General features: G+C 38.4%; 1 protein-coding gene across 1 annotated transcript in view; it reads right to left on the bottom strand.

Moving 5' to 3' along the window:
- TPPP (tubulin polymerization promoting protein) overlaps positions 1-25,002 on the bottom strand; it is a 78,261-nt gene that overhangs the window by 40,882 nt on the left and 12,377 nt on the right. Inside the window, exon 2 of the mRNA XM_057379056.1 lies at positions 24,482-24,733. Coding sequence (XP_057235039.1) covers positions 24,482-24,729 — 248 coding nt within the window. The 5' untranslated portion in view covers positions 24,730-24,733. The remainder of the gene's footprint in view (positions 1-24,481; positions 24,734-25,002) is intronic.

Here is a 25,002-nt window from a genome sequence, read left to right as displayed (position 1 = left end):
AAGAATCAGCTTCTTTGTGTAATTTGTAACTTGTTTTTAGAAGCTCATTATACATATCTCGTTTCCATGGGAATAACAAAACAAATATATTCACCTCCATTTTCCAAGTGTTACAAGTTCAAACAAACTTGTCTTCAATTAAGTATGCCAAGGGTGATCACTCAGCTCTTAACACTCATCTCTCAGGTTTAGCATTCCAGAGAGTTAGTATAGAAAGAAGAYAAAAAAGTGTACATTAAAAAAATTTATATTCAGACTGTGGAAATGAAATTAAAACTGACCACAAAATAAGACAAAATGGAAAATATCAACAAACAAGGGAAGGTAAGGGGGAAAGAAGGTTTTTACGAAAGTAGGTGTCATGAGGTTGGCCATGTCAATGAAAAGAACGAAATATATATGAGGGACATTAACACTAAAATTTTTTATAGCTCTGTACTTTATTATGACACAAAGAAACCTTTATGTTTAGAAAGRATACATTCTTACATACCATCCTATTTTAAGCTCTGCTTCTTACAACAAACAGAATTACTCCAATGCATCATCCAGGGGCGGCAACTGTGTTCATGGTACACTAATGACAGCCTCCTGCATCCATGCCTACATTTGGGAACTGAATTAACATACTCAGAAGAATTTTTGGAAGCTTCCCATCACTTCTGCTTCCTTGATAAGTCTCTCCACATGCAGATTGGGAGATACTGAACTAAAGTTTGAAATCCTCAGTTTACTCTAGAGAGCCCAAGTTCATCTATATAAAAGCATCAGTTCTGTGTCTAGACATCTGCATGGTAAACAAAGTGCAAAGTATCAAACACTGGTGCAAAGTAGATAGGAATAGCAAATGATGCAGTTTTCTTTTGTAAATATTACTAACAGTGCCCTGAGCTCCTAAGTGTGAAAGCATACTGCTGCAAATGGATACTGTGGAGCTGAATACTATTTGGGTTAATAGTTGTCCACAATTTCAGCTGAAAAGCTACACAAATACACTCCACATACCTAATACAAAACCCTTGACCAGTATGAGAGATCTTTATCTCCACAGCACCAAAACAGTTGTGTTAATACAACAAAATCTACAATTTAATAGCTCCTGCTGTAATCTCCAAGCTACCAAAAGTCATCCCAAACTCCCATTGCAATAGTACACTTTTCTATTTTCTTATATTGAAGACAGGAAAGAGGACGTAGAATTACTGAGAGAAGCTTCTATTTTTGTTAGCATGACAGAGAGGATTACAGCAGGATCCAGTAACCAGGACTGTTCTACTGTGGAAATTGTCATCTACCCACAAAGGTCTCAGGAGTATGGCAGGTCTGAAAAGGGTCTGATGACACCATAACTAGAGGYAGGAGCCCATCAAATGTTTTTGCATAAACTCTAACAGAAGCAGTTTTGTTGGTAAGTTTTATTTATTCTAAATTCACCAGGGACTTGTGTGTCTCAGTCAATTGAGCAGTCAAGTAAAATTCAACAGCATCCTTTTTTGTAAATACAGGACTTTGGATACTTCCTATATTTATTCTCTTCCCAAGACAATCTCATTCAATCAGAAGACAGAATGAAGGATCACACTGGCAAGAAAATGCATGAGCAGTTTGTTTGTCACAGTTTCTGATTTACTGGCATAATAAACCTGATCAGGCTATTTCTGATTTGCCACTACTGCTCCCACATCTACGTAGGCAACTGCTAACTAATACTAAGAAACATTCCAACACTATCAGAATAAATCATGGAAAATTATTCAAATTAATCATATAAAGGCATCATCACTGAGACCAAGACCATTAGTCAGGCATTTTATCCTAAGGGCTAACCAAAGGCATATTTCCTAATGATGTTCAGCCCAGACTTCAAACTTAAGCTGTTTCTCTTCTATCTTAAAAAGCCATAATAAAAATGTACTATAGCTGAAACTCCCTGATTTTTATACAAACATTTTTCTTATTTACCACTTTACTGCAGCAACTTGATTATTATTACTCTGTTATGGCCCAGATCACTCACTCCTCTTTGTTCAGTAAAACAGATACTTTCTCTTCCTTGCTACTTGTAAAAACACCAAGTCATCATCATGTGCTCTATAAACATAATGTGCATTGATAACAATTGCTAGTGATATTTGTACTGCACACATGTTGACAGTCATAAGGTACCACAGACAAATTCAAATTCCTTGAAGCAAAATAGATTTGCACTGATCTCTGCAAAATGTAACACTCATTTAACAGATATATTCTTTTTTCCCCCAGAATATCGGCTGTAATGTTATCCCCACAAAGTCCAAGGCTGTTTAACCAAGAAGTTGATGATGCCACAAGGCTGGTGATTTTTTTTTTTTTTTTGGGGGGTGGTTTACAATTTTCACTTTCTCTTCTCTTACATAGCTCAGAATTCTCAGACTTTCTGCTGGCTATCAGCACAATAATTCACAGCCAAAAAGTCCCAAACTAAAGGTAGGTCCCTAGGAAGCTAACCAGGCTGGTAAAACCTTGCAATCTAATAGAGTATTTAAGATATCCTGTGAAGGTCTGTTTTTTGCTGTGTATTAATCAAGAACAAAAATAAAAAAACTTATGCATATAGTAAAAGAAAAAGCCTTAAAAATGAAGAGGAGAACAGTTTCTTGCATAAAACTGAACAATTCATGATCAACCCAAAGCACAGGTTTGTGTATAAATTTTACAAATACAGCTGAAGACAGATGGGCAAGGCATAGAAAGCTACGTTAATACTATCAGGTTATTTGCACTGCACTAACTAACAGTCTAAAGAGACACAGTTAAAAAAAAAAACAAAATTAGAGTAACAAAATTTCAAGTATCACCTTGCATTAGACTTCTGCCCAATTAATGGGATATTGAAATTAGACATCTGTATGTTGATGCAAGGAGRAGTATTTCGACAAATTGTAGGAAASAAGATATTCTTCTAGAAGGTATCTTCCAAGAAATAATACTACCAGATATTTTCAGCTAAAGCAGTGATCACTACTGGAACACAGGCATCTATGAGTGCATGGCTATTYACCATAAGTGGATTCTTTTGAGGAGAGGAGTATGACTGACAATGAAGACATCCACATGACCTACCCAATTAGTCTCTGTCTCAGACAGATGGCATCTTGGCCAAATTACACTACAGGAGCTGGACTAGATGGCTTCATATATTCTATGACCACAAGGGTATGCCATTATCAGTTTTMCAAGAAAGGGAAACAAGACAAGCACAGTGTGAAATGCAGTACAAAACTCTCTCACTATATYACTGCAAACAGCCATGACTCCCAGAAACCTCTCTGGGAGTAGGCCGCAAGGGCAGAATACCTCAGATCATTCACTCGGGAGCTGAAGCTGGAAATTTTCCCTTCAGGTGCTTTTTGTCTCATTACTGAGCAAGGGTAAAGCAGAGTAYGTCCACTTTATTCTAAGTATCTGAGGTTGGGACAGCTGCTATGCTGTGAAAATCTGAAGCAAGAGGACATCAACAGCTCACTAAACCAGTAGTTGATACCTTTTGCAGACTTCACTGCAACTTAAATACTTTAGGCTTCTCTTATGAAAACTATTTTCTGATACTTGAAGTTAACACTTCTCTCCTCTTGCCTTTTTTTTCTAGCATTTCCTTCCTATGTGCTTCACTCACCATGAAATATTTCCATTGAAATAAAATCTGAAATTCAAAAAAAGAAGCCCAGCAGCTGTGAGCCAATCAGATAAAGTAGTATTGGGAAGGAACGAAAGGGGACTGAAGAAAGAATATGACCTGGCAAAAACATAGGTAAGTAAAAGCTTCCAAAGGGAAGCCAATCCCAGAATGAGTTAAAGGGGGTTAAAGAGATTAATAGGATTTACAGAGGATGAGGAAAAGAGAAAGTCCAAGCAGACAGAAGATCTGATAGTTACACATAGCTTAGAGGAAAAGATTAAATTAGCTAAAGGGAGCAGCAAAATCCACTTACTTCCTATTTGTTTAGGGGTTTTTTTCAGTTTAAGAAAACAAAAATAATGTTACATTCAAATATTTAATAATGAAGATCTATGTAATGCTTAGCTACTGATAAAAAGAAGTATTAGGAAAACTCTGTGTAGCCTGCAGAAAGCACATGCCCCAATTTACATCAAAGGAGTTTGCAAATGTATCTGGCATGACAGGCATGTACCACAGTTCAGAAGGAGATAGAAACATGTGCTATCAAGTGGGCTGGGAGTACTTCAGCTTTTTCTTGTTACAGAAGAGAGATACATCATCTTCTGGTTGTCAATCCTGTGGACCCTACACAACAAATGTAAAAACTGTACACACACAACAYATAGAAGACAGTTTTATCACTCCTTTACAATACTGACTATTCCTGTGAAAGAATCCAATCAATGACATACAACTTGCAGATAATGTTAAGTAACACAAAAATCCATCTCTTGGGTGCATGAAGGACTGACACCATTCGACAGCACTATTTGGGTCAAGTCAGGACATTAAAGGATATGGCATGGATGAGTGACACGAGTAGGAGTATTAGCCAAAGCATTGAAAGATGTAGGAAATTAGGAGCAGTTCGAAGAAGAGGCTGTAGACAGGTCTTAGACAGGTCCCCTTAGTTTGTAGGGGACAAACTAGTGCTGAAGCACAAAGACAATGCCTCAAAATCAGGTTTYTGGCATATATGTTGGTTTCTTCTCTAGAAAGCTCAATTTATTTGCTGTTCTCCTTGTCATCTTAAGGATATGCACTAGGCTAGGCATACACACAGACAATAGGGAAAGGAAGCAGAAACTAAACACAGTGTAATAACCCAATACACTGCACAGTTGCCAGAGACACTTCAGAGCATATCCAAAATACAAAAATCCAAGAGGATGATGTCATAGTGCTCATTAAGTCAGCCTCAGACAAATAAATTGAAGCAGTTAAAAATAGTTGAAGATTTACTAAGCATTCTCAATAGCTAATCACTTCATCTGCCAGTCTTCCCCAGGCTGAGCTAACCACACAAGCTAGTGGTAGGAAGCTATTTTCATATAGTAAAATTTACCATTTTATCTTCAGAGAGCTGAAAAAGCGGACACAACCACTAGTTTCAAAATCTMTTTCTGCTGTTGCAGTGCTGGGACTTGGGCAAACACATTACAGCTGAGAGGACAGGGCAAAGAACCAACATCACCTGTACTTTCTCCATCAGATAAAGCAATGCACATGAGTACACGGCCTGATAACCTAGCGAAAGAAAAGTAGGACATCCAGATAAGGCATCCATCTACAGCTCACCAGCAATTCCATGTGAGCTGACATGTCTCATTCATGTCCCAGAACAAAAAAAAACAAACCAGCAGTTTGGTTTATTTTGATTCACTCTCTTGATTTCACACATAGCGTGAAAATACTTAGTTAAAAATGAGACCAATCAGAGCATAATGAAACAACATCCACCACAAACACTATTGAAAGAAAACCAGAACACAGTGACAAGCCATGACCACAGGCAAGGCAAATGCTGCATGGCCAAACACCTCTAAGCAGAAGTGAATATATTCAATCCAAAGCAGTTAAACAATAGAAACTATTCTACACTATTCATAAGTATGAACAAAACTGTCTCAAAGGACAGTCACTAGCTATTTTTCAGGATTTCATTTATATTGCTAACCTGAATTTATATAAATACATGACACTCAGAGATAGGAAAGGAGACACAACCTAATGAACTTCCATGTTAGTACTCAGTCCCCTCAGGCTTTTGGTAACCAGTAACCTTCCTCACTGCTTTTTCTCTACACACAGCATCGATGCTTTGACTGTGCTGACCTGCAGGGTAGATGTTACCTCCTTTAAGGAGACCAGTTAACCAAGAACAAGACATGATATTTGACAGGGGAATAAAAAGCRAAATTTTCACAACAGAAAACAGAGTTATATATGGCAGTGCTGGTTTTATTAATGAGACTCAGAACAGAAAAGTTCTGTATTGAATGGTATGACATCCTACTCGATTAAGAAAAAATTCAAACTCAAGGGGACAAAAAACAATGGYATTATTAAATAGGACTGCACATAGTAAGGTCAAAACTCCTTAGGTCTCAAGATACTAAGTTTAAATTATGCTTTCATTAAGATCAACTGGATCTTGAAAGTAAACCATTGCACAAGGGACAACTCTTCATTATGAAACCACAGCAAGGATCCAAGTAGCAACATATTATCAAAAAAAAATTTCTCAACTCAGTTTTTCCTTAAAATTACATTTTAAAAAAACCCTATTTCTTTTAATGTGCTACTAACTGAAATTAACTGCTACTAATCCCTGAAATTTATTTCTTGTATTCCTTCTCAGATTTTGTGGTGTTTCAGCAAAAAGCCTAGCTGTGTATCCTTACAATGTCTAATATTCTGAGGGATTTTTAATTCCCAGATAGGAATTTTACAACTACCAACATTTTTAGCCATTTTTTCCTATGTTCAAACAATCCACATCAGAGCAACATGCAAAGTACAATGTAAAATGGTTGCAAGGCAAAGGGTGAGTATTGTGGGGACACATTTTTAAATCACTAAGAAGCTCAAACGAAACCACAAGCACAATTTGAACATTTTTATTGGTTGTTCCTGTGGAGAAAGATGTCTGGAACACTGTTTCATTGAGATCTCTGACAAAACTCCCATCCAAATTCAGAACTTACACTGGTCAGTATAATGATAAGTCCCTGGCTGATGACAAGAAAAATGAAGGGAAAGGGATAAATAACCCAGATTTGAATTCATATAGAGCATATTCACGCTATTATTCAGGCATGGCAGCTGTTTGTTAATGACCATACGACCAGGACACAGCAAATTTACTTGTATTCCTTGGCCAAGAAATTCAGAAAGTGCTGTCTGATAGCTGAGGTACCCAGCTCCAGGACATTCCTCCCTAACATCCAAGTAACTATTTCCAGTCACAGACTGGTTTGGGTGGGTTTTTTTCTGTGGGAGAAGTACAATACCATTTAATACTATACATACAAAATATTATACGCATTTTTCAAAAACAGATTTGCATAGCTATTTCTGAAACGCAATTTAAACATTAAGCAACACAGCTTGAGGTATTTGGGGAYGGCAGCTCAGCAGCCAAGCTCAGCAGTAAGCAACTCATGGCTTATATAAATGCTACTAGGGAAGCCAAAGCAGCAGTCCTCTAATCCAAGGTGGAATTTTCCTTTAGAATTTAATTACAGAATTTAAAACCAAGAGTTTTATCACATTGTCCCAATAAGAAAATGTCATTGTCAGATGGTTTTATAGCAGCAACATCCCAGCTTTTCCAAAGGATTTCAGAGTTGGATTGTTTGCAATGTCAAATCACATCTAACCACAAAAGCAATTTCTGAACCCAGTGACAGCYCAATGATAGTGAACTTTCTAAGTAAAAAAGTGTGTATTTATGGGAGAGGTTGTTTCAATGATCCTGGTGACAGTGAGAAAACACGGATGTATGTATATCTGCTAAATTTTTTTGCTGGCAATATGAGAAGGTGGCAGCATTAAAAATAGACAGCTGGTGTTAACTGACGCCAGCACAATCTCAGTCTATGGGAATCATTGACCATGGTTGGAGATAAAAAGGTGTGAAATCAAGAATGACACACCAAGTGAAAAAAGAGAAACTAACTCCAGTGTCAGTCCATATCCATAGGTCAAATGCAGAGAAAACCACAAAACCATCTGCCATAACCAACAGCCAAGGACCAAACCACGACCTTCAAGAAAGGAGAATCCACACTGCAGCTCTGCACAGAGCACAAACAACACATTTTCTCTTTAAAACAAAACAAGAAATATAATACAAAATATAACAGAAATGAAGAAACTGTATATTTCTCCCCTACTGGAAGGCTGCCTTCCCATATGAAAGGGAAAACTGGATGGTCACAGCAAAGGTCTAAATATACGTCTGCAAACTTGCAGAATTTCCCATTTCTGTGTATTTTCCTTGTAAAGGAGATTTCATTGTGTTAAAACTACAATATTCAAAATGTCCTGCTCCCATGTCCTTCTGATCTTTATGTCTTATGAAACAGCCATTAGAGATACAACTGTCTGCATTGCCAGCATTCTCATTTACCAAACAAAAAGCAAGACAGAATAGGTAGACTGTGACCAAAASAGTCTCTCAAATAGTTTACAATAAGAGTAGGGGAGTAGTTGAAGAGATAATCTCCCTGCCGAGAACAATACTACTTAAAAAAGTGCAGATGTTAAGACTAAATGATAGAGCAGCAAAAGCCATGTAACACTTGCATATGAGAAAGGTRGGGCTTCACTTCTGCTGCAGATCCACAAGCCTAAAGACAATTTCATGTCTGCTATTGACAATGCAGAGTATACTCTTTAGTAAGTTCCTCTTCTATACCTTTATTATTTCTCCTTACCATATCTTGAGGAGATAAATACCAACCTCTGCACAGTTTAGGGAAAAATAGCTAATGCATCTGACCACTTATTTTGTATAYCTCAAAAGCCATCTCTAGGCACTTTCCATCTCAACACAAGGTTGCTACAATTGACAATGTAACCCTCAATCTGAACAAGGATCCCCCTACTAACCATAACCAAGAACAACTGTAGGAAGCCCCAATGTATACTACAAGTAATAAGAACATGCCCGTAAGCTCAGAGACCTAAATAATTCAACATAGGCAAAGCACTGATTGAAGTAAAAAAAATACAGGGTTTGCGAAGCACAGTTTTATTCATCTCTTGACAAAAAAAAAAAAGCCAATTCTAGAGAAAGAGAAAGCCTACCAAACAAATAGTTACAATAAAGCTACATCCAGCTTCAGCAAGCAGTAATTTTGACTCCWTGGGTGAGAGAGATTGATCCTCTCTCCATGTCCAAAGTAGGGAACACGTTTTCCAAATGGAATTCTCAGTTGTGCCATAGGATCTGCAGAASAGACCATGCCAATAATGTCTTGGCACTTTTGAAAGCTATAAACAGAGAGTGACCAAATTCTCTATGGGGATCTATCACCTCCTCTGGCTTAAAGATCTGTATATCAGTCTTTACAGGGCTGACTCATGTGCATCTGAAACCAATCCAAAAGAAATGCAGAAAATTMCAACAGTTGATACCAATATAGAGATTTTCTCATTTACATCACACTTCTCTATTCAAAACATGCAAAAGTTTACAATAAATGGAGGTTTACCCACATAGTTGCAGACATAATCATCACAAACCAAAATGATAAGGAACAATTGGGAAGACTCCAAGATGTTGGAATGAATTGTGAAAGCAGAGGGGAGACTATAAATGGGCAAGTATATACTCTTCTTGAAATCTTTGACTTATTTAGACCACCAGCTACTGAAGGAAGATATCAAACCAGTGCTGGGTAAGATGTGCTGCGCTCTTGATTTTTGTTTTGTACAAAGGGCACTTTCTGTTTCATTACCACACATGTATTCTACATGAACACACTCTTATACTAGCAAACTCCAAATCTTATTATACTAGCTCTCAGTTACTTCCATTCAGTAAATGAGGCTTCACATCCTTTTTTTCTTGAATTATTAGCTCAATTCTGAAACTAATGTTTTCTTCAAAGCCTCTGATTTCACCAGCAAAAGCAACAAAGTGTTGTTCCAAAATGTCCTCCACTGACATCTTGGTGCAAGAATATTCAACATATCTGTTTCCACAATGTTTTGTAAAGAAGGGTAAGTCTTCTAAACAGTGACCAGCTAAGGGTGCACTTAACAATATTAGACTTCTGTCCTATTATTCCAGTGCATGTCAAAAAACTGTCTTACTTTCCAGGTATATACTAACTTATTTGTGGTACAAAATCTTGTGAATGAGAACCACTGATGAATTTCCATGGGATCTAATTCAGTGTATGGTCTCTCACGCTCCACCAGCACTGCCAATAGAAGAGACGCTGCTCATAAGCAAGTCAAGCATATCCTCACAAACTACAAAGCACAACTGCAAACTGGCTCCTGCAAGGAAACAGGATAGTACAAAATCAACATATTAACAGAATGCCACATATATGTACACAGTTTAGCTCTATGTTTTCTGTTGCATATAAGGAGTCAATACCCAGCCTGTGCAGGTCTACTCTGAGGCCTCCCAAAACATACATCTTGGCAAACATCTTTACAGGGTTATATGTTGCTCATTTTTATTACAGAAYCTCTACACAGGGAATGTTCATATAAGCAGTCAATTTAAACTAGCTTAAGTACTTGATGAATATATTTATAGTTAATGTCTCATAGTAAGGATAGCAAAACCAGGAGGAACTCAACTCAAATGTTTCAGGCTAGTGCTCTCCTTCAATTATTTAAAAGTTTGATAGGGTAGAACAGAACCAAACCAAACTTTATGCACTCCTGAACATCTTATCCTACACCTACAGAGTACCCAATACCTACAGSTCAACAAACCTCTGAGATCACAGCYACAAAAACTACTTCGTCTTTATGCCTTTCTAAGCTGCCATAGATGCAGAGTGTTTACCCCTTTACAGGAATCAGAAGTCAAATCCTCTCACACTTCAAAGCTCCAAMAAGCCATGCAAATTTTCAAATGAAGCTCAACAAAGATGACAAGCAGAAGTTCTGGCCTGAAATCTTTTGAGTACATGCAAATCAGGCACACTATATGCTTCATTTTCTCAAACAACAGCATATGATATCAAAGCTTTTGAAAGGTTAGTCAATGCCCTAACTCCTGTAAAAATCACCATGTATAYTGCAGAAGCTGTGCTTGTCAGAAAACTACTTCTAAGATTAAAAGATCACACCTGGGGCAAGCATGTATAGGAATCTAATCAAGACTTGGCCTAAGTTATATGGGCAACTGTCTCTAGAAAGTACGTCCTGTCACCTTCTTTATCTCAAAGTTTTGACAAATGAAGTTGTAAAACTTCCAAAAAGAGCAGATGTCGTATTAGATAACATCCAGTCAATGTCCCTAACATTGAAGAAATCCRGTTCTCTGTGGGTAGTCTGTAAATCTGATAAATAAACTCTTGCATACCTCTGTTTATATACCTCAGGTTACCATCACTTCACTATCCACCTGGACTATGGCTTTCACAGATTAGTACTCAAAAGACATAAGGATACCAATGACTGGGTGACACAGTGTAGCATCTAAAAGGAAAGAGAAAGGAACAATCTTCSAAACATGAGATACTGTACTGGGGGCACAGAACACAAAACTACATCAGAAAAGGAATTATCAAAATTGATAAAAATGACCAACGTTGACTGAAGGTGCAGGCAGCTGGATTTGAAGGTCAAACTCAAAACCAGAATGYTAAAACAGCACACAGTTCACTCTACTCAGTACAGTAGAAGGAAAACCAAGCAGCTTATTTAACTGCCTAGTACTCTTTCCATAACTTTCTTCAACTTGTTAGCAGAGTCCCAATAGGCCACAGCCTGTAGTCTTAAAAAAAAAAAAAAATTAAAAAAAAAAATCAAGCTAGTTCTGTGTATTTTAGTTCAACAGCTTTCCCAGCTATGAAATCCACTTCAGCATAATGTAAAGCACTCCCATTACTCTCTGCTGAGGTGAAGTGATGAAAGAAAAGCAACCTGTTTGGAAGAGGACAGCACAGTGTCAGCTTTTCTGAAAAGATAAGGAAGTAATTTCTTCTGAAAAGATAAGGAAGTATTTGGTTTTACTATAAAGTCTTAGGAAAAAATAAAACAAAAATTTATGTTCTATTAATAAGGATGAATTGCTGAAACACGTGGCAAATGCATTGACCCTCTCAAGGATCAACCAAACTGAATACTCTTCATTGTTCCTCTTAAACTAGTACCAGGACTTACTGGAAACAGAAAACATCACATTATAGTCATTAATTTTAGATTTGGATTCATACCACTCCTTATCTCTAATTATTATCATTAAAAATGTCCTGACCTCAAATCTCAAATAGTTCACTGYCATCTTCATTTGACATCCAGAATTAAAATTCTTTATTTTTGCATCTACACAGGACAATCACCTAATWGACTGGCTGTCAGCTACTACATGGGGTATTTATTTTCTTTTACCGTAACTACCTTTCAGTACCTTCTCATACTGTTCTATTAGACTTGAAACCTATCTCTCAACCTACAATGCTCTTAGACTACAAAAAAAAGACAGAACCAATAAATACTGAATAACTCAATTTTTCTTATTTTTCCTATCTATAGYCTGTTTTAAGAATACCAGCTCACCTGTTAATTTTTTTTGCTGAAAATAAAAAGGCACCAAAAAAATCAAATAAAACATCCTCCCTAGAAAACCTCTTGTAGAGCTGGAAACACTCATTATTGCATATTGCGTAGAAACCTAAAAAACCTTCTGTTGGCATCATGCTAAATAAGACATGCTGACCTCTACTGGGATTACAAATGCCCCAGGCATCTATTCCCATACAGTATCCATGACAGGAAGAAAAAGTAAACAGATTAAAATTTTGAAGAAATGTTACTACCTGTTTCAAATTGCAACACAGGAAGACAGTCCATAAAGGGTATCAAATTTGGGCTCCTTATGTTCCCCTAGTGGGCAGCAGCATCAGCTGCTATGCTCAGGAACTGATGGGAGAGAATGGTAAATACGGCAACTGTCACTTTTAAGGCAACCCATATCACAGAGGCTTGCTCTAGCAGAAGCAAACACTCAACGTTTGTGAAATACACACACACACCTTTTTGTGAAATACAGATGATGAGCTAGAGCTGCCCACCCTCTACTCCATGATCCTCTCGTCAGCAGCCTCTTGGATTACTCTCACGTTGGTTTGGGTCAGATAAGCTCTCCATTCTCAGGACTGCTGGTTCCATTCAGAAATTTAACAAACACCCCACTTTGAGTAACAAACACTTTGAATATCACAAAGCAGCTAAATACAGGATTAACTGGTACTGCACTGGCCATTGTAATGAGTATATCTGGAGATCCTGTGTAACTGAGACAGATTCCAGCCAATAAGCACAGACCCATTTTGTATTCTCATACAAATTTTTCAGCTGTGCTGTAATGAACTATTATCGCATTACAGTATCACTGTTATGATCTGTTGTTAACTGAAAGAAAAACAACTTACCTTGTATACAATTATAATAATATAAAAGCTATCAGTTGCATCTTTTGCATACYATTAAAAATATCATCTTGACAGTACAATAGCTACTTGTTAGTCTATTTTCATTTTTAAACAGTATTTGCAACTGAAGGACATTTAATAAATATCCGAGACATCTGGGCAATAAAGCAAGTGCTGTCATATGTCACAAGAGTCACAGCCTGGTGCCAAAGATCAGCAGTGTTCTGCAGCTGCTGGTGCCCATGATCACAAATGGCACTAAGTGGTACAATGCTCTCCTTTATCAGCAGAGACAAACAGATGAACTAACTCCTGCGCACCAGATGATGGTGGTGGCCTATCCTCTTCTTTAGAGCCTTCCATATTTGCACCAAGAAAAGGAGCACTCCAGAAAACCTTTTGCTTTCCTAAGCATCCTAGTGCCACAGTCAGGAAAATAAGCTAATAGGGTGAGACTGGAAGATTCCCGGACCTTCAGAACTTTTCCTTCCAGAACAAAGTTGAGGCAAAGAAAGACAAYTCAGGGCTGCCAAGGTAGTGTTCCTCATTTGCTGTCAGCACACATCACCATCCCATTTATAAACTCACAGKTCAGAACCCAAGCAAATGCCACAAAAGCTTTGCACTTGGCACACTGCAAAGGCCTGCACAAGCAGGGCACTGCAGCACCACACACTTGCAGCTGCACGGGGCTCGTTTCTGCTGCAGCACAGCCCCTGGCAAGCTCATGGGAGCCGTGTGCCAGGCAGCTCTGCACACAGCATGGCACCGTTCCCAAAACCATCTCCAGAACCAATTCCTGGGAAGGAAAATCACCGRCAAAACCTACTGGACTTCAGGAATATCACACCGACTGCCCTCGCTTTCACAATGAACTCTTGGCTTCACTGAAACAACTACATCTGAAGATATCTTCCACTGATTGCCATCACTGACAAAGACTCGAGTTTGATTTAAAGCTGTTCCACAGCTTACGCAGAAACCTAATGATGCAAAACCCGGCATTAAGGTTTTCTGGTTGTTTTTTTCCTGAATTACAAATGTCCAGAGTGTACAGAAACAGTCCCTTGCTGCCTGAGGGACTGACTGTGTCTTTTCAGTAGTCAGTGCTGGGAGTGCCTCTGCTGCCAAAAACAACGGTGACAGGCAGCAGGTGAGCTGCTCTTGTTACTCTTTACCAGAAGGCCACAACATCTTAGCCACAGTACTCCTGCCTACACTGCCAGCTGCAGTCAGCTTTCCTCACTGAAATGGAATAGTTTTCTACATTKGCTCCTTCAACCATAAAACTTCTGTATCTAACATCGCATCTTCCTACAAAAAGTTGCCATGGAGATTTCTTCATGTAGTTCAAATGTGCTGGGAGCCAGCAGAATCAGCACCTACATTCACAGTCACAGCAAGGTTTGGAAAATTATTGATCTGCTGCTAATATCCACAACATTCGTAAAAATGGAAACCTAAAATTGACTGCAACATGGAAAAAATTCTCAAAGGGAAAGTCTGTCCTTTCTGGTGGAGGACTGTACCAGAACTCCATACCAAAACTGTATTTACTTTGTTTTTAAATTCGTGGGAATATATGCATGTGCATTAAAACCCTGCAGAAAGTCAGAAACGGAGACCAAGTTTCAAATAAAATTTGGATTTCCTTCATGTTCCTTCAGTTTAGCATGTTCACAGACACAGTCACAAAAAACAATAAGCAACTCCACTTCAGAATTGCCAGAAAGTAACACCATTTTAACTAATCCTGATGAAGATTTAATGTCCATTCTTTAATGAGACTTCTATCAATTCAGTTGTAAAATAGTCCTCCTAAAGTTCTGGATAATGGGAAGAATGAATTATGCTCTCCCAAGTMAACCCATTGTTGCTTTTTTAAAGAAAGACAAACAAGTTGAAGAATAATAAAAACTGCATATGGAGGACAATTCCATTCATCAGCATCACATCCCAAGCAGACCACATCTAAAAATCTTTCAGTAGTTCTACACACATAGGTTAATTAAATATATCTAATTACAACATGTATAGTATATTAATCCTCTTTATGAGATTAAGGATTTCTAGCTCATGTCTGCATATTAGGAGTCAAAAACATATATAACATACTTTTTTTCCCTATAAAGTTTCCACTCCAACTTCAGAACAAGAAGTTAATTTATACTGCCTATACAGGAGCAAAAAGATAGTTTTATCCCACAGGTCATCATATACCACAACCAGCCCCGTGACCATGTTGGTGGCCCTGCACCAGGCCTGTTCCAGTGTATCAATCACAAGCTGAAGCAACGGAACACTTCGCTGGACCTGCTGACCACACACTGACTCATGCAGCCCAGGATGCCGCTCTCCTTCCTTGCTGCCACAACTCACACTCACTGCAAGGATTGCTGTCATCTCACCTTCAGAAATTTCCCATCTGTGCTGGTTTTGGCTGAAGCAGAATTAATTTTCTTCACAGTGACTAGTATGAAGCAGTATTTTGGATTTATGCTGAAAACAGTGTATAGAGATATTTTTGTTACTGCTGAGCAGCACTTGCACAGCTTCAAGGCCTTTCCTGCTTCTCCTACTGCTCCTCCAGCAAGGAGGCTGCAACTGTGCAAAGAGCTGGGAAGGGACACAGTCAGGAGAGCTGACCCCAACTGACTCATGGTGCATTCCATACCAAATGACATCATGTTCAGAATACAAGCCTTGAGAAACGGTAGCAGGGGATGTTCAGAGTGATGTTCTTTCAACGTGACCATTTGGCATGATGAAGCCCTGCTTTTTGGAGGATGGCTGAACACCTGCCTGCCCACAAGAAGGGGTGAATGACTTCCTTGGTTTGCTTCGCTTGTGTGARTGATTTTTGCTTTTCCTATTGAACCATCTTTACTCAACCCATGAGTTTTCTCACTTTTACCTTTCTGATTCTCTTCCCCAGGGGAAGACAGTGACTGCATGGGTTTATTTTCTAGCTGGGGTTAAACCACAACACTGACACCATCATCACCTCCAGAATTGCCTCCTAGACTGCTGGCCCACTGTCCATGCCATACCTCAGCAGTCTCATGATCATGTGACAGGGGTCAAGTCCTTGCCATAATCAATGTGTACTACACCCCTTTACCCACAGTGGAAGTCATTTCATCACAGAATGCAATGAGGTCAATCAGGCATGACTTGTCCTTGGCAAATCCATGCTGGTTGCTCCAAATCACCTTCTTGTCCTTTGTCTGTCAAGAAAGGACTTCCAAAAGGATTTACTTCACAACTTCCCCAGGGACTGAGGTTATGCTGATTGACCTGAACTTTAACTTTCCACACCCTGTGTATTCATGCAAAGGCCGTATTCCTCCCACAAAGGCTCTCCCTGCTTCCGTCTCTTGTGTGCCTCCTTCTCATGGTCCAGCCCAGTCAGGTGCTCCATGTATACTCTTGCTAGCCTGTTCCCATGTCTGCCCTACTTCCTGCACACAGGAATGAAACATTCTTGTGCTCTGAAGAAGCCGCCTTGAAGACCAAACAGCTCTTCTGGGCACCTCTACTCACCAGGGCAGTTTCCAAAGAGAAACCAAGAAGCCAACMTCTACCCTTCTGACATTCAGGTTTGTAATTCTGTTGTTAATCTTGATCATTCCTCTCAGGATCTTAAACTTTACMATCACCTGGTTGCTGCAGGCAAGGCTGCCTCGTTCTCTAGATCTTAACCATGTTCGACTTCAATCCATGAAATCAAAGTCTACCTTGATACTTAACAGTCTGGAAAATGCTTGTTACTGAGCTGACTTATTCAGTTAAACTAAAGCAGATTTCATATAGCTGCTTTTATAAATGAAAAAAGGGCAGTTTTAAATGATGGTGGAATAGGCTGACCTGCAAAAAAAGAGAAAAAAAACCCACTTCTACTCAAAGGCAGTAGAAGTTCTTGTAGYACACAAGTGGAAAATGCTACATCATATGGCAAATACCAAGAAAGCTGCTACATGCAGTACTTTGCATGATATCATGCAGCATTTCATATCAGCTGGGAAATGAATCACTCACCACCGTATCTATAGGTTTTCATGTGATGTCTGCTTAGGTAGAATGGTGTTTCTAAAATYCTAATTTACAAACATCATTACAGGTACAAAATTAAACCATCATACATGCATAAAACAAGCATGTGTAACAGCAAGTGAATTTAAAACATTCTTCCTTCTCATATGGAATCACTGTTTTAATTTTAGAATTTATGCCTCTTGGCAGAAGTGGGASAAGAGATGCTTTGGTTTTTTAAATAAAAGGCCTTTGAAGGATAAAGTGCAAATGGCAACATTACATTCRGCTCCTTGGGCAATGAAGGCAAATGGACCTTACTTTCAATTAAAATATAGATGTGGCAAAGAACGCTTTCTGTTGAAACTTACTTACATTTCTACCTAAAAATACATAAYTTCACAATTTGCCTGAGACTTATCAGAGTAATTTGCTCTGCATATTGTTCTATAACCCCTTAGAACTTGATGCATACATATTAATTTACAAAAGTTAACAGTTATGCCTACTTCATGCATAAAGTAGGACCACAAAAATCCTTTTCTAAGTCATTATCAAAAGAATGTCTCCAGTGGGGATGTAAAACACAGCTTGCAACTACTAGGGGCTTCATTTACGTATGAAGACCACTTCATACTTATTTACATGCTTAAAAAATTTAAGAGAGGCTTCAATAAAAATCTCTGTTAAAGACTATTTACTTCAGAGAAACCTCATGGATAGGTATTTGTTTTGAATGAGATCAGGTGTCAAAGTACTAGTCTTTTCAAATACATTACGAAAGCAAGAAGTATCATAATTGTTCCATATAAAGAAAAGACAACAATTATATTACAGCTGACAAATGGGGAAACGACGTACTCATTCTTGCCAAGTTTTCTTGCCAGCTTCTCAGAGCAAACATTATACAATTCACTTCTTCCAGTCTTGCAGCCATGGGGAACTACTGCTGCATTAAGGCCTAGGAGCTCTCAGGTGGAAGCACTCCTGCAGAGACCTGATCCAGGCTGTGGGAACTAGGCTAAACAGCCAAGTGTGCAAGACACTGCGGACAGAGCACGGGTGGGTCTGCTCAAAAGTCAGGGCACAATAAAGTGTGTTGTGAAGATTCTCCATGGGAACAAAACCTTCCTTTCTCAAAAACATGGAGGAGAGTTTTATGGCCTTTAGAATACATGGCTTCCTCAGCAACAAGAAAACATATCAAAGCAATATCAGGATCTACTAAAGGAATTTCAGAAGACAATTATGTTTTCACTTGATCTTTCACCAAGAACATTTTAGAGGGTGGGGAGTAAGGTATATTTACAAAGCTTCTGTAGCTTAACTAATCTTCATCAACAATCCAGTATAGAACCACAAAAATTTGTTTAAAATTTAACACATAGTAACATCAAAACAAACAAATGTTTCTATGGAGATGACTACCTAAATAAATGCTCACAATGGATCCAAGGCCTGACATCACCCAGGCCTGCCTGCAACCATAGTAACATGCCAGTGTAAACAGAAATATTTTTATTTTTCTATCTAATAATGTCATAGAATTAGCAGTTTTATGGCAGTGCTTAAAGCATATTCTTGCAGTGCTGAGTGGTAAGTGTTCTAAAATAAGAGCAGAGGTATTTATATCAGGGCTATTACTATTACCATGTTAACTACATACAACAAGTGGAGTATGTGTATGGCATAGCTAACATATCAAATTTCCCAGAGCAGTTGTTGACCCCCAATAAACAAAGAAATTTAAGTTCCTAAGGCAACATGACTAGAATGCTGGTCAGAGCTCAGCAGCATCTATTATTCTTGGGTGTTCTGCTTTCCTTAATACAAAAATCCTGAAGTTCTTAGACTGTTGCGTCTCACTGCTTTGCTGGAATAAGAAGAATGCAGCCACATGCTGCTTTTCATACCAAATGCAGAACCCTCCAGTGCCCTTCTCTGTCACCAATGACCTTGCTTTCTCCAAGGCAACAAGATTCTCTAAATCCATATTTGCACTCTGCAAGCACAATACAAGACACACAGCCTACAAACTTTTGTAGCTCTGGAAGAGTACCACAAAACAAACTGTGAGTTAGCGAAGAAATTTTCCAAGAAAGCAGGCAAGTGTTTCAGCTACTGAAAAGATACCCAGGGAAATCCCACTCATGAAAAACATCCATCTTCAAATGCTATTGCATGTCTGCATATTGTATGTCTCCAAATTCAGTAGCCCCAGACTGCATTACCAGTTTTCATTAAAAAAATAAAAATATGTCTATATAAGGYTCAGAATGCTTAGAATGATGTAACAGTACTAAGATACTTATACTAAATCCCCACATTTTAGCAGAAACCTGAGCTACAGGGAAATTKAAGATACTGTCGTAACAAAAAAGAAGCTGGAGTACTAGTTTTGGTCCCATCACAAAAATCTCAGATACAGTAATTTATGAAAACTTCCATTCCTATAGAATATGACTGTGAGTTTTCTTTGTCTTCCAGTATGGCAGTGAATTTAAGGACCAGTTAAAAAAATGACTTCCGATGAAGTATTTTCAGGCTTTTTTTTTTAACAATCATCTTAGCTGTTTTTTTCTGAGAAGAGGTTGCTTCATTTTTGTCATTTCCACAGAAAAAGTCTTCCTGGTACAAGTTAGTAGAAGGGATTTTTACATAACTTTAAGCTAGCTTTGAAATGAAAATTGACCCTGCAACCATTGTTACTGTTCTATGTAGTCCAAGGAACATACAAAGAAAGGAGTACAACATCTCAAGTATTGATCATGAAACCACAAAAAAGAAAGCTTACTGCATAATTACATTTCCAGTTATCTACACTTCTGTTGSCTTTTTAACATATTTCATCCCATAAGATATGGTACAACTTTGTAATTCACAATTTCTTTTGCTCTTCCAGGTACTACATGCATGGAAAGTTAATGACATTGTAAGCTTTATAATCTCAAAAAATTTAGAAGTTTACTTTTCTACTTCCTATAGAAACTACAGCCTTTCTGAACTGTATKAATGCAATCCAAATATTTGTAGGTGGTTTCTATCTACTCTCCAGGGATGCAAATCATAAATATTCATATGTGACTACTCTCATAAGCAGGCTTTAGCTTTTCATTTCAAGTAATTCCACTGCAGACTTCTTTGTTATTTCATTTCTTGTTTTCTGAGCTGACAGTTTTAACWAACACAAACTTATATTGCAATCCACCACTCTCTACAAAATACTGTTAGCAAAAATGTTTGTGAGGGAAGGGAGAGATCACCCAATTTACATATTTTCAGACCAAAGAATGCAATTCTAGCAATAATTCTTTCATGTCTRCTACAGTGGATTCTTTGCATTAGACTACTCTTTTTCATCCTCAAGTATATATAAATGTTGTGCTCACACGAAGGCCTTCAGCAGACCTTTTATCCAAGATAAACAGACAAATTACATTTCAGTCTGATCTGATATCCTCACACATTCTAGACTTCTTTTCTTATTTGTAACAAAGGCTCACTGGAATTTCTTCAGCCTTCATAATAACATTGAACTTAAGCAGAAATGAACTAGCCTCTGAAAGACAGATATATGCGTCCCAGCTTTGAAGAAGTATCACAGACTATTTAAAACTTTCAGAAGTTTTGTTCACTTGGTTTGGCAGAGGCGGAAAGGGGGTGTTAAGTCTACAAAAGTGTTCATTACTTTAAAGATAAAATCTCTCTCGGAGTAGAGAAAGTTGCAAATCAGCGAATAAAACATTATCTTTCAGTAGCTCTTCAGTAAATATCTCTCTTATTAATTTTCCTTGTTACTTTACCCTATCAGCAACATTTAGTTCCCACCTATTTTGCCAGTATCTGTCGCAGAATAATAAATGAAGTCTGGGAAAGTYAGCAAGACAACAAGCGTGGGCTTTATACCCAGTAACTCATAAACCCAAAGAACATTTCTACTAGATTATTTATTTTCTAGTGTCTGAACAACTTGTGCCATTGCCATAAATTCTAAGTATAGCCTGCTAGAAAACAACCCTGCTAAACATAGTGGCTTCCCAGCAATAGAACCAAAAAAAATTATGTTTGGAAGTTCTAACACAATGCTAGATGGCAACTGTAGTTGGGTATGACAAATGCTTTTTCTTATGTTTGCTGTGTTCCCTAGCTAAYCTACAACTTCCAAAATCCACCAGCCCCATTCCACTGAACCACACTTTGGCTGATCATAAAAATCCCAGGCTGAGGCTAATCTTGTGAGACACAGTTAAGTTCAAGAGCCCAAAATCAAGGGTGAAGCACAGAGCCTTAAGGTAACCATAAGCAGAATTATTGAGGCTTGGAAGCTGCAGTCTGCACTTTTGGGGGGAACTGGAGATTCTTCTATAGTGTTTAAGGTTTTACATTTAACWCAAATGGGGGAAAACTTGGTTTGTCAAAAAGTTGTAGAGCTCTGCTAGGAAACAGCTGCTTGCAAAATAAAAATTAGTATGAGTTTATTATGAGAGTATGCCTGCTTTGATGCATTATCCTTGAGTGTAGGGTTAAATGTGAAGTAAAAGAGAAAGCAATGAAAAAGAGCTGTCTGATCATGCTTGAGAAATCCTATGTACTCATGCTTAACTCTCCTAAATTACAGCATATTACTGACACTTGAGTTCCCACAGCCATTAGATCTTCCCTTTTTAAAAACTAAAATACTATATGTAAAATAAATGTGATCCAGACTCAAAAGAATTGCTGACATATGCACTCAGGAAAAAAAAATGTAAAAAACCCAGAAAATCCCCAACAGTTAAGAAAATGTGGAAGTATATCTACTGAAAGCATATACTTGAAAACAGAAACCTTCCTAATAAAGATAGCAAATCTCAGCTATTGTAGACTTTTCCATTTGCCCCTTAAGCAATATAATTTAGAAATAATTTATATATAAAATACATGTTATACAGGTTGAAGAATGAACAAATAATAAACAATTAAGACTAACATACTTTTGCATTTGATGTAGTTATCTACTAAGATACAAAATACTAGTGTGCTGGTTTTGGCTGGGGTGGAGTTCATTTTTTTCTCAGTGGCTGCTGTGGGGCTGTGTTTTAGATTTTTGCTGAATACAGGGTTGATAATAAGGAGAAGTTTTTGTTATTTCTGAGCAGGGCTTACACAAGCCAAGACCTTTTCTGCTTTTTGTATTGCCACATTSGCAGGGAATATGCGGGTGCTTGGGATGTTGGGAGGAGGCACAGCCAGGACAGGTGACTCCAGCTGACCAGAAGGATATTCCCGAGCACATGAGGTCATGTTCAGTATATAAAGGGAGAAGAAGAATGAAGGGGGGATATCTGGAATAATGGTGATTGTTTTCCCAAGTAACTATTACATGTAATGGCCTCAGCTCTCCTGGGGATGGCTGAACACCTGCCTGTCCATGRGAAGCAGTGAATTAATTCCTTGTTTTGATTTGCTTTTGTGCCTGGCTTTTGCATTTCCTATTAAACTATCTTTATCCTCTACCCATGAGTTTTCCAGCTTTTACTCCTTACATTTTCTCCCCAGTCCTGCTGGTGGGGGAGTGAGTGAGTGGCTGTGTGGGGCTTGGCTGCTGGCTGGGGTGAAACCAGGACAACTGGACAGAGGAAAAGATGGCATGCCTCTTGCGAGAGAAATGACAACACTTAACAGCCGTCACAGGAGCGAGGTCTGAGAAACTGCTGAGCTAGCCCTCTCCCACAGAGACAAGAACCCCTAAGCTGAGCTGGGAGCAYTCAACAACAGCTCAACAAAGCGCTCAACAGCATTCCCTGGGAGCCTCAGGTACCCGCTACCTCACAACTTATTCCTGTGGAAGAGGAGTGGACTCCTCCTGCCCCAGCAGTCACCACACCAGATACTTCTTTGTATCTGCTAATGCTGCACGTCAGTTTGTACCATATCATGGGGTTGGTCCTATCACTAAAGAAAGAAAAGAAAATCTGATATGTGCAAGTAGCACTAAGACTGTACCTATCTACAGGAAATAATAAAACAAATTTTTAAGCCAATGAAAGTCAAAGAAAATCTGAAAGTATCACAGATCAAGAAACAAAATCTTACAGCCTAAACAGCCATTTCAAATAAGCCAGTTCTCTGACTCTAGCAATACAAGTTTCAAGAAAATATGAGCAGGGACTGACACAAGGACAAGAAGATGAGAATGTACATATGTAGTGTTTTCAATTGTCTAGACAAGATCCCCAAGGAGAAAAGAAACAAAGAAAGAAATCAACTAAGTATGGTTATTCTGACTATGTATGTTATACTGGACAACTTTTAAGATTAAATGTCTTTTCTTCTCTGCCTTTCTCCCCTTTGATGCACTCTAAAGGATCAGTGCTTGTAGCAAGGTTTTCCAACTACCTTGTAAGCAATGTAGTTTGCATGTTCTCCCAGCATTACACCACAGCAGTTGAGAACACAAGCCAAACAAGTGTTCCTACAAGCTACAAGTACAATTAAGSGATTCCTTTAAAAAGCATGTCCCTCAACACAATGAGGTGTGAGTCAATTTAAACAGTAACTGCGGTAACAAAAAATAGAAAAGACAAGACTATCACATCAGATGCTAGGGGAAGAGGTAAAAAAACCCAATTCTACATATAAAGCAAAACAAAAGAAGTTAATTTGGGGCTTCATACAGAGTATGCCATAACAGATTAATTCCTTGTCAACGTATTTCCTTTATCTTCTCTTAGATTTGACAARTTTCTGACTAAGACTGCCTAGGTTTTTAACCTGGGAATAAAGTTTCACTAAAGCTCCACTCTGGTCACAAAAAAGTAATCAGATCACCAAGAAAATCCTAATCCATCACAGCCATGGGTCAGCATCACAAATTAACCATCAGTTTGGCACGGCCCTACACTTCAAACCTGAGCTAGTGTTGCGCTGGATATCACGGCTGTTGTAAGAACATTGGCTTTCAGCATGTATYCCACCTTAGCCTCAGTCCTCTGAGGCCAAGCTTTGGTAAGAACATCCTGACATCCTGACTTCATTCAGGTATCATCCAGGAAACACTGACAGCACTTACTGCAGTCCAATTTACTGAAATAGTCTGCATTTGTCCTGACCACATCATACCTCTTTGTACAGTATAACACCTGTGAAGCTGAAGTCAATTTGAGATAGCAGGTCAAAAGCTGAAAGATGTATCTTCAGACCAGGCAATAAAATTTTGTAAAGGAACAAGAAATACTGATTTTTACAAGGACATACAGCATCTCACATCATCAGTGAGCAGCAGAAGGTAAATTTAAATGGTATCTACAAAACATGGAGGGGGAAGACAATGAAATTACGGCTAAAAAGAACTTACTTGATTTTACTGAAGACAATGTCAACATCTGTGGTTGTCACATTCTTCCCATCTACCACATTACAGTCCTTACATAGCTTTGTCCAGTTCTTCCCATGCATTTCTTTTCCTGTGGCTCTCGTATCACCATGGACTGCAAATTTTCTAAAGGCCTCTTCCAGAGCACTTATTTCTCCTGCCGCAGCTCCCTCCTGAGAGTTTGAGTCAGTGGATAATCTTTTTGCTGGTTTGGCAGATTTTTCAGCCATTGTGCTGCAAAGAAAAAGAGGGTAAATTTATTACATTAATTTGTACTAGATTACTTTCTGTCAATCTACATGCTACAGTCCATGTCACAACATATTAAGAATAAATGGCCTATGAAATTAGCGTGAACTCACTGTCCTCCACCATCAAACATCAGACTAAAACAGAACTATATAACTCTCTGACCATCTAGGAAAATACCTAGTACATTTAAAATAAAGAAACAGCAGGGCAAGAAACTAGACACAAAACTAGTTTCGCCATCATTGCATCAG

Source organism: Malurus melanocephalus, unplaced genomic scaffold (assembly GCF_030028575.1).
Source record: "Malurus melanocephalus ecotype Western Australia unplaced genomic scaffold, MMel_1.1 scaffold_383, whole genome shotgun sequence".
Classification (NCBI taxonomy): Eukaryota; Metazoa; Chordata; class Aves; order Passeriformes; family Maluridae; genus Malurus; species Malurus melanocephalus.
Note: the sequence above shows the minus strand (reverse complement) of the source record. Positions and strands in the feature narration are given on the sequence as shown.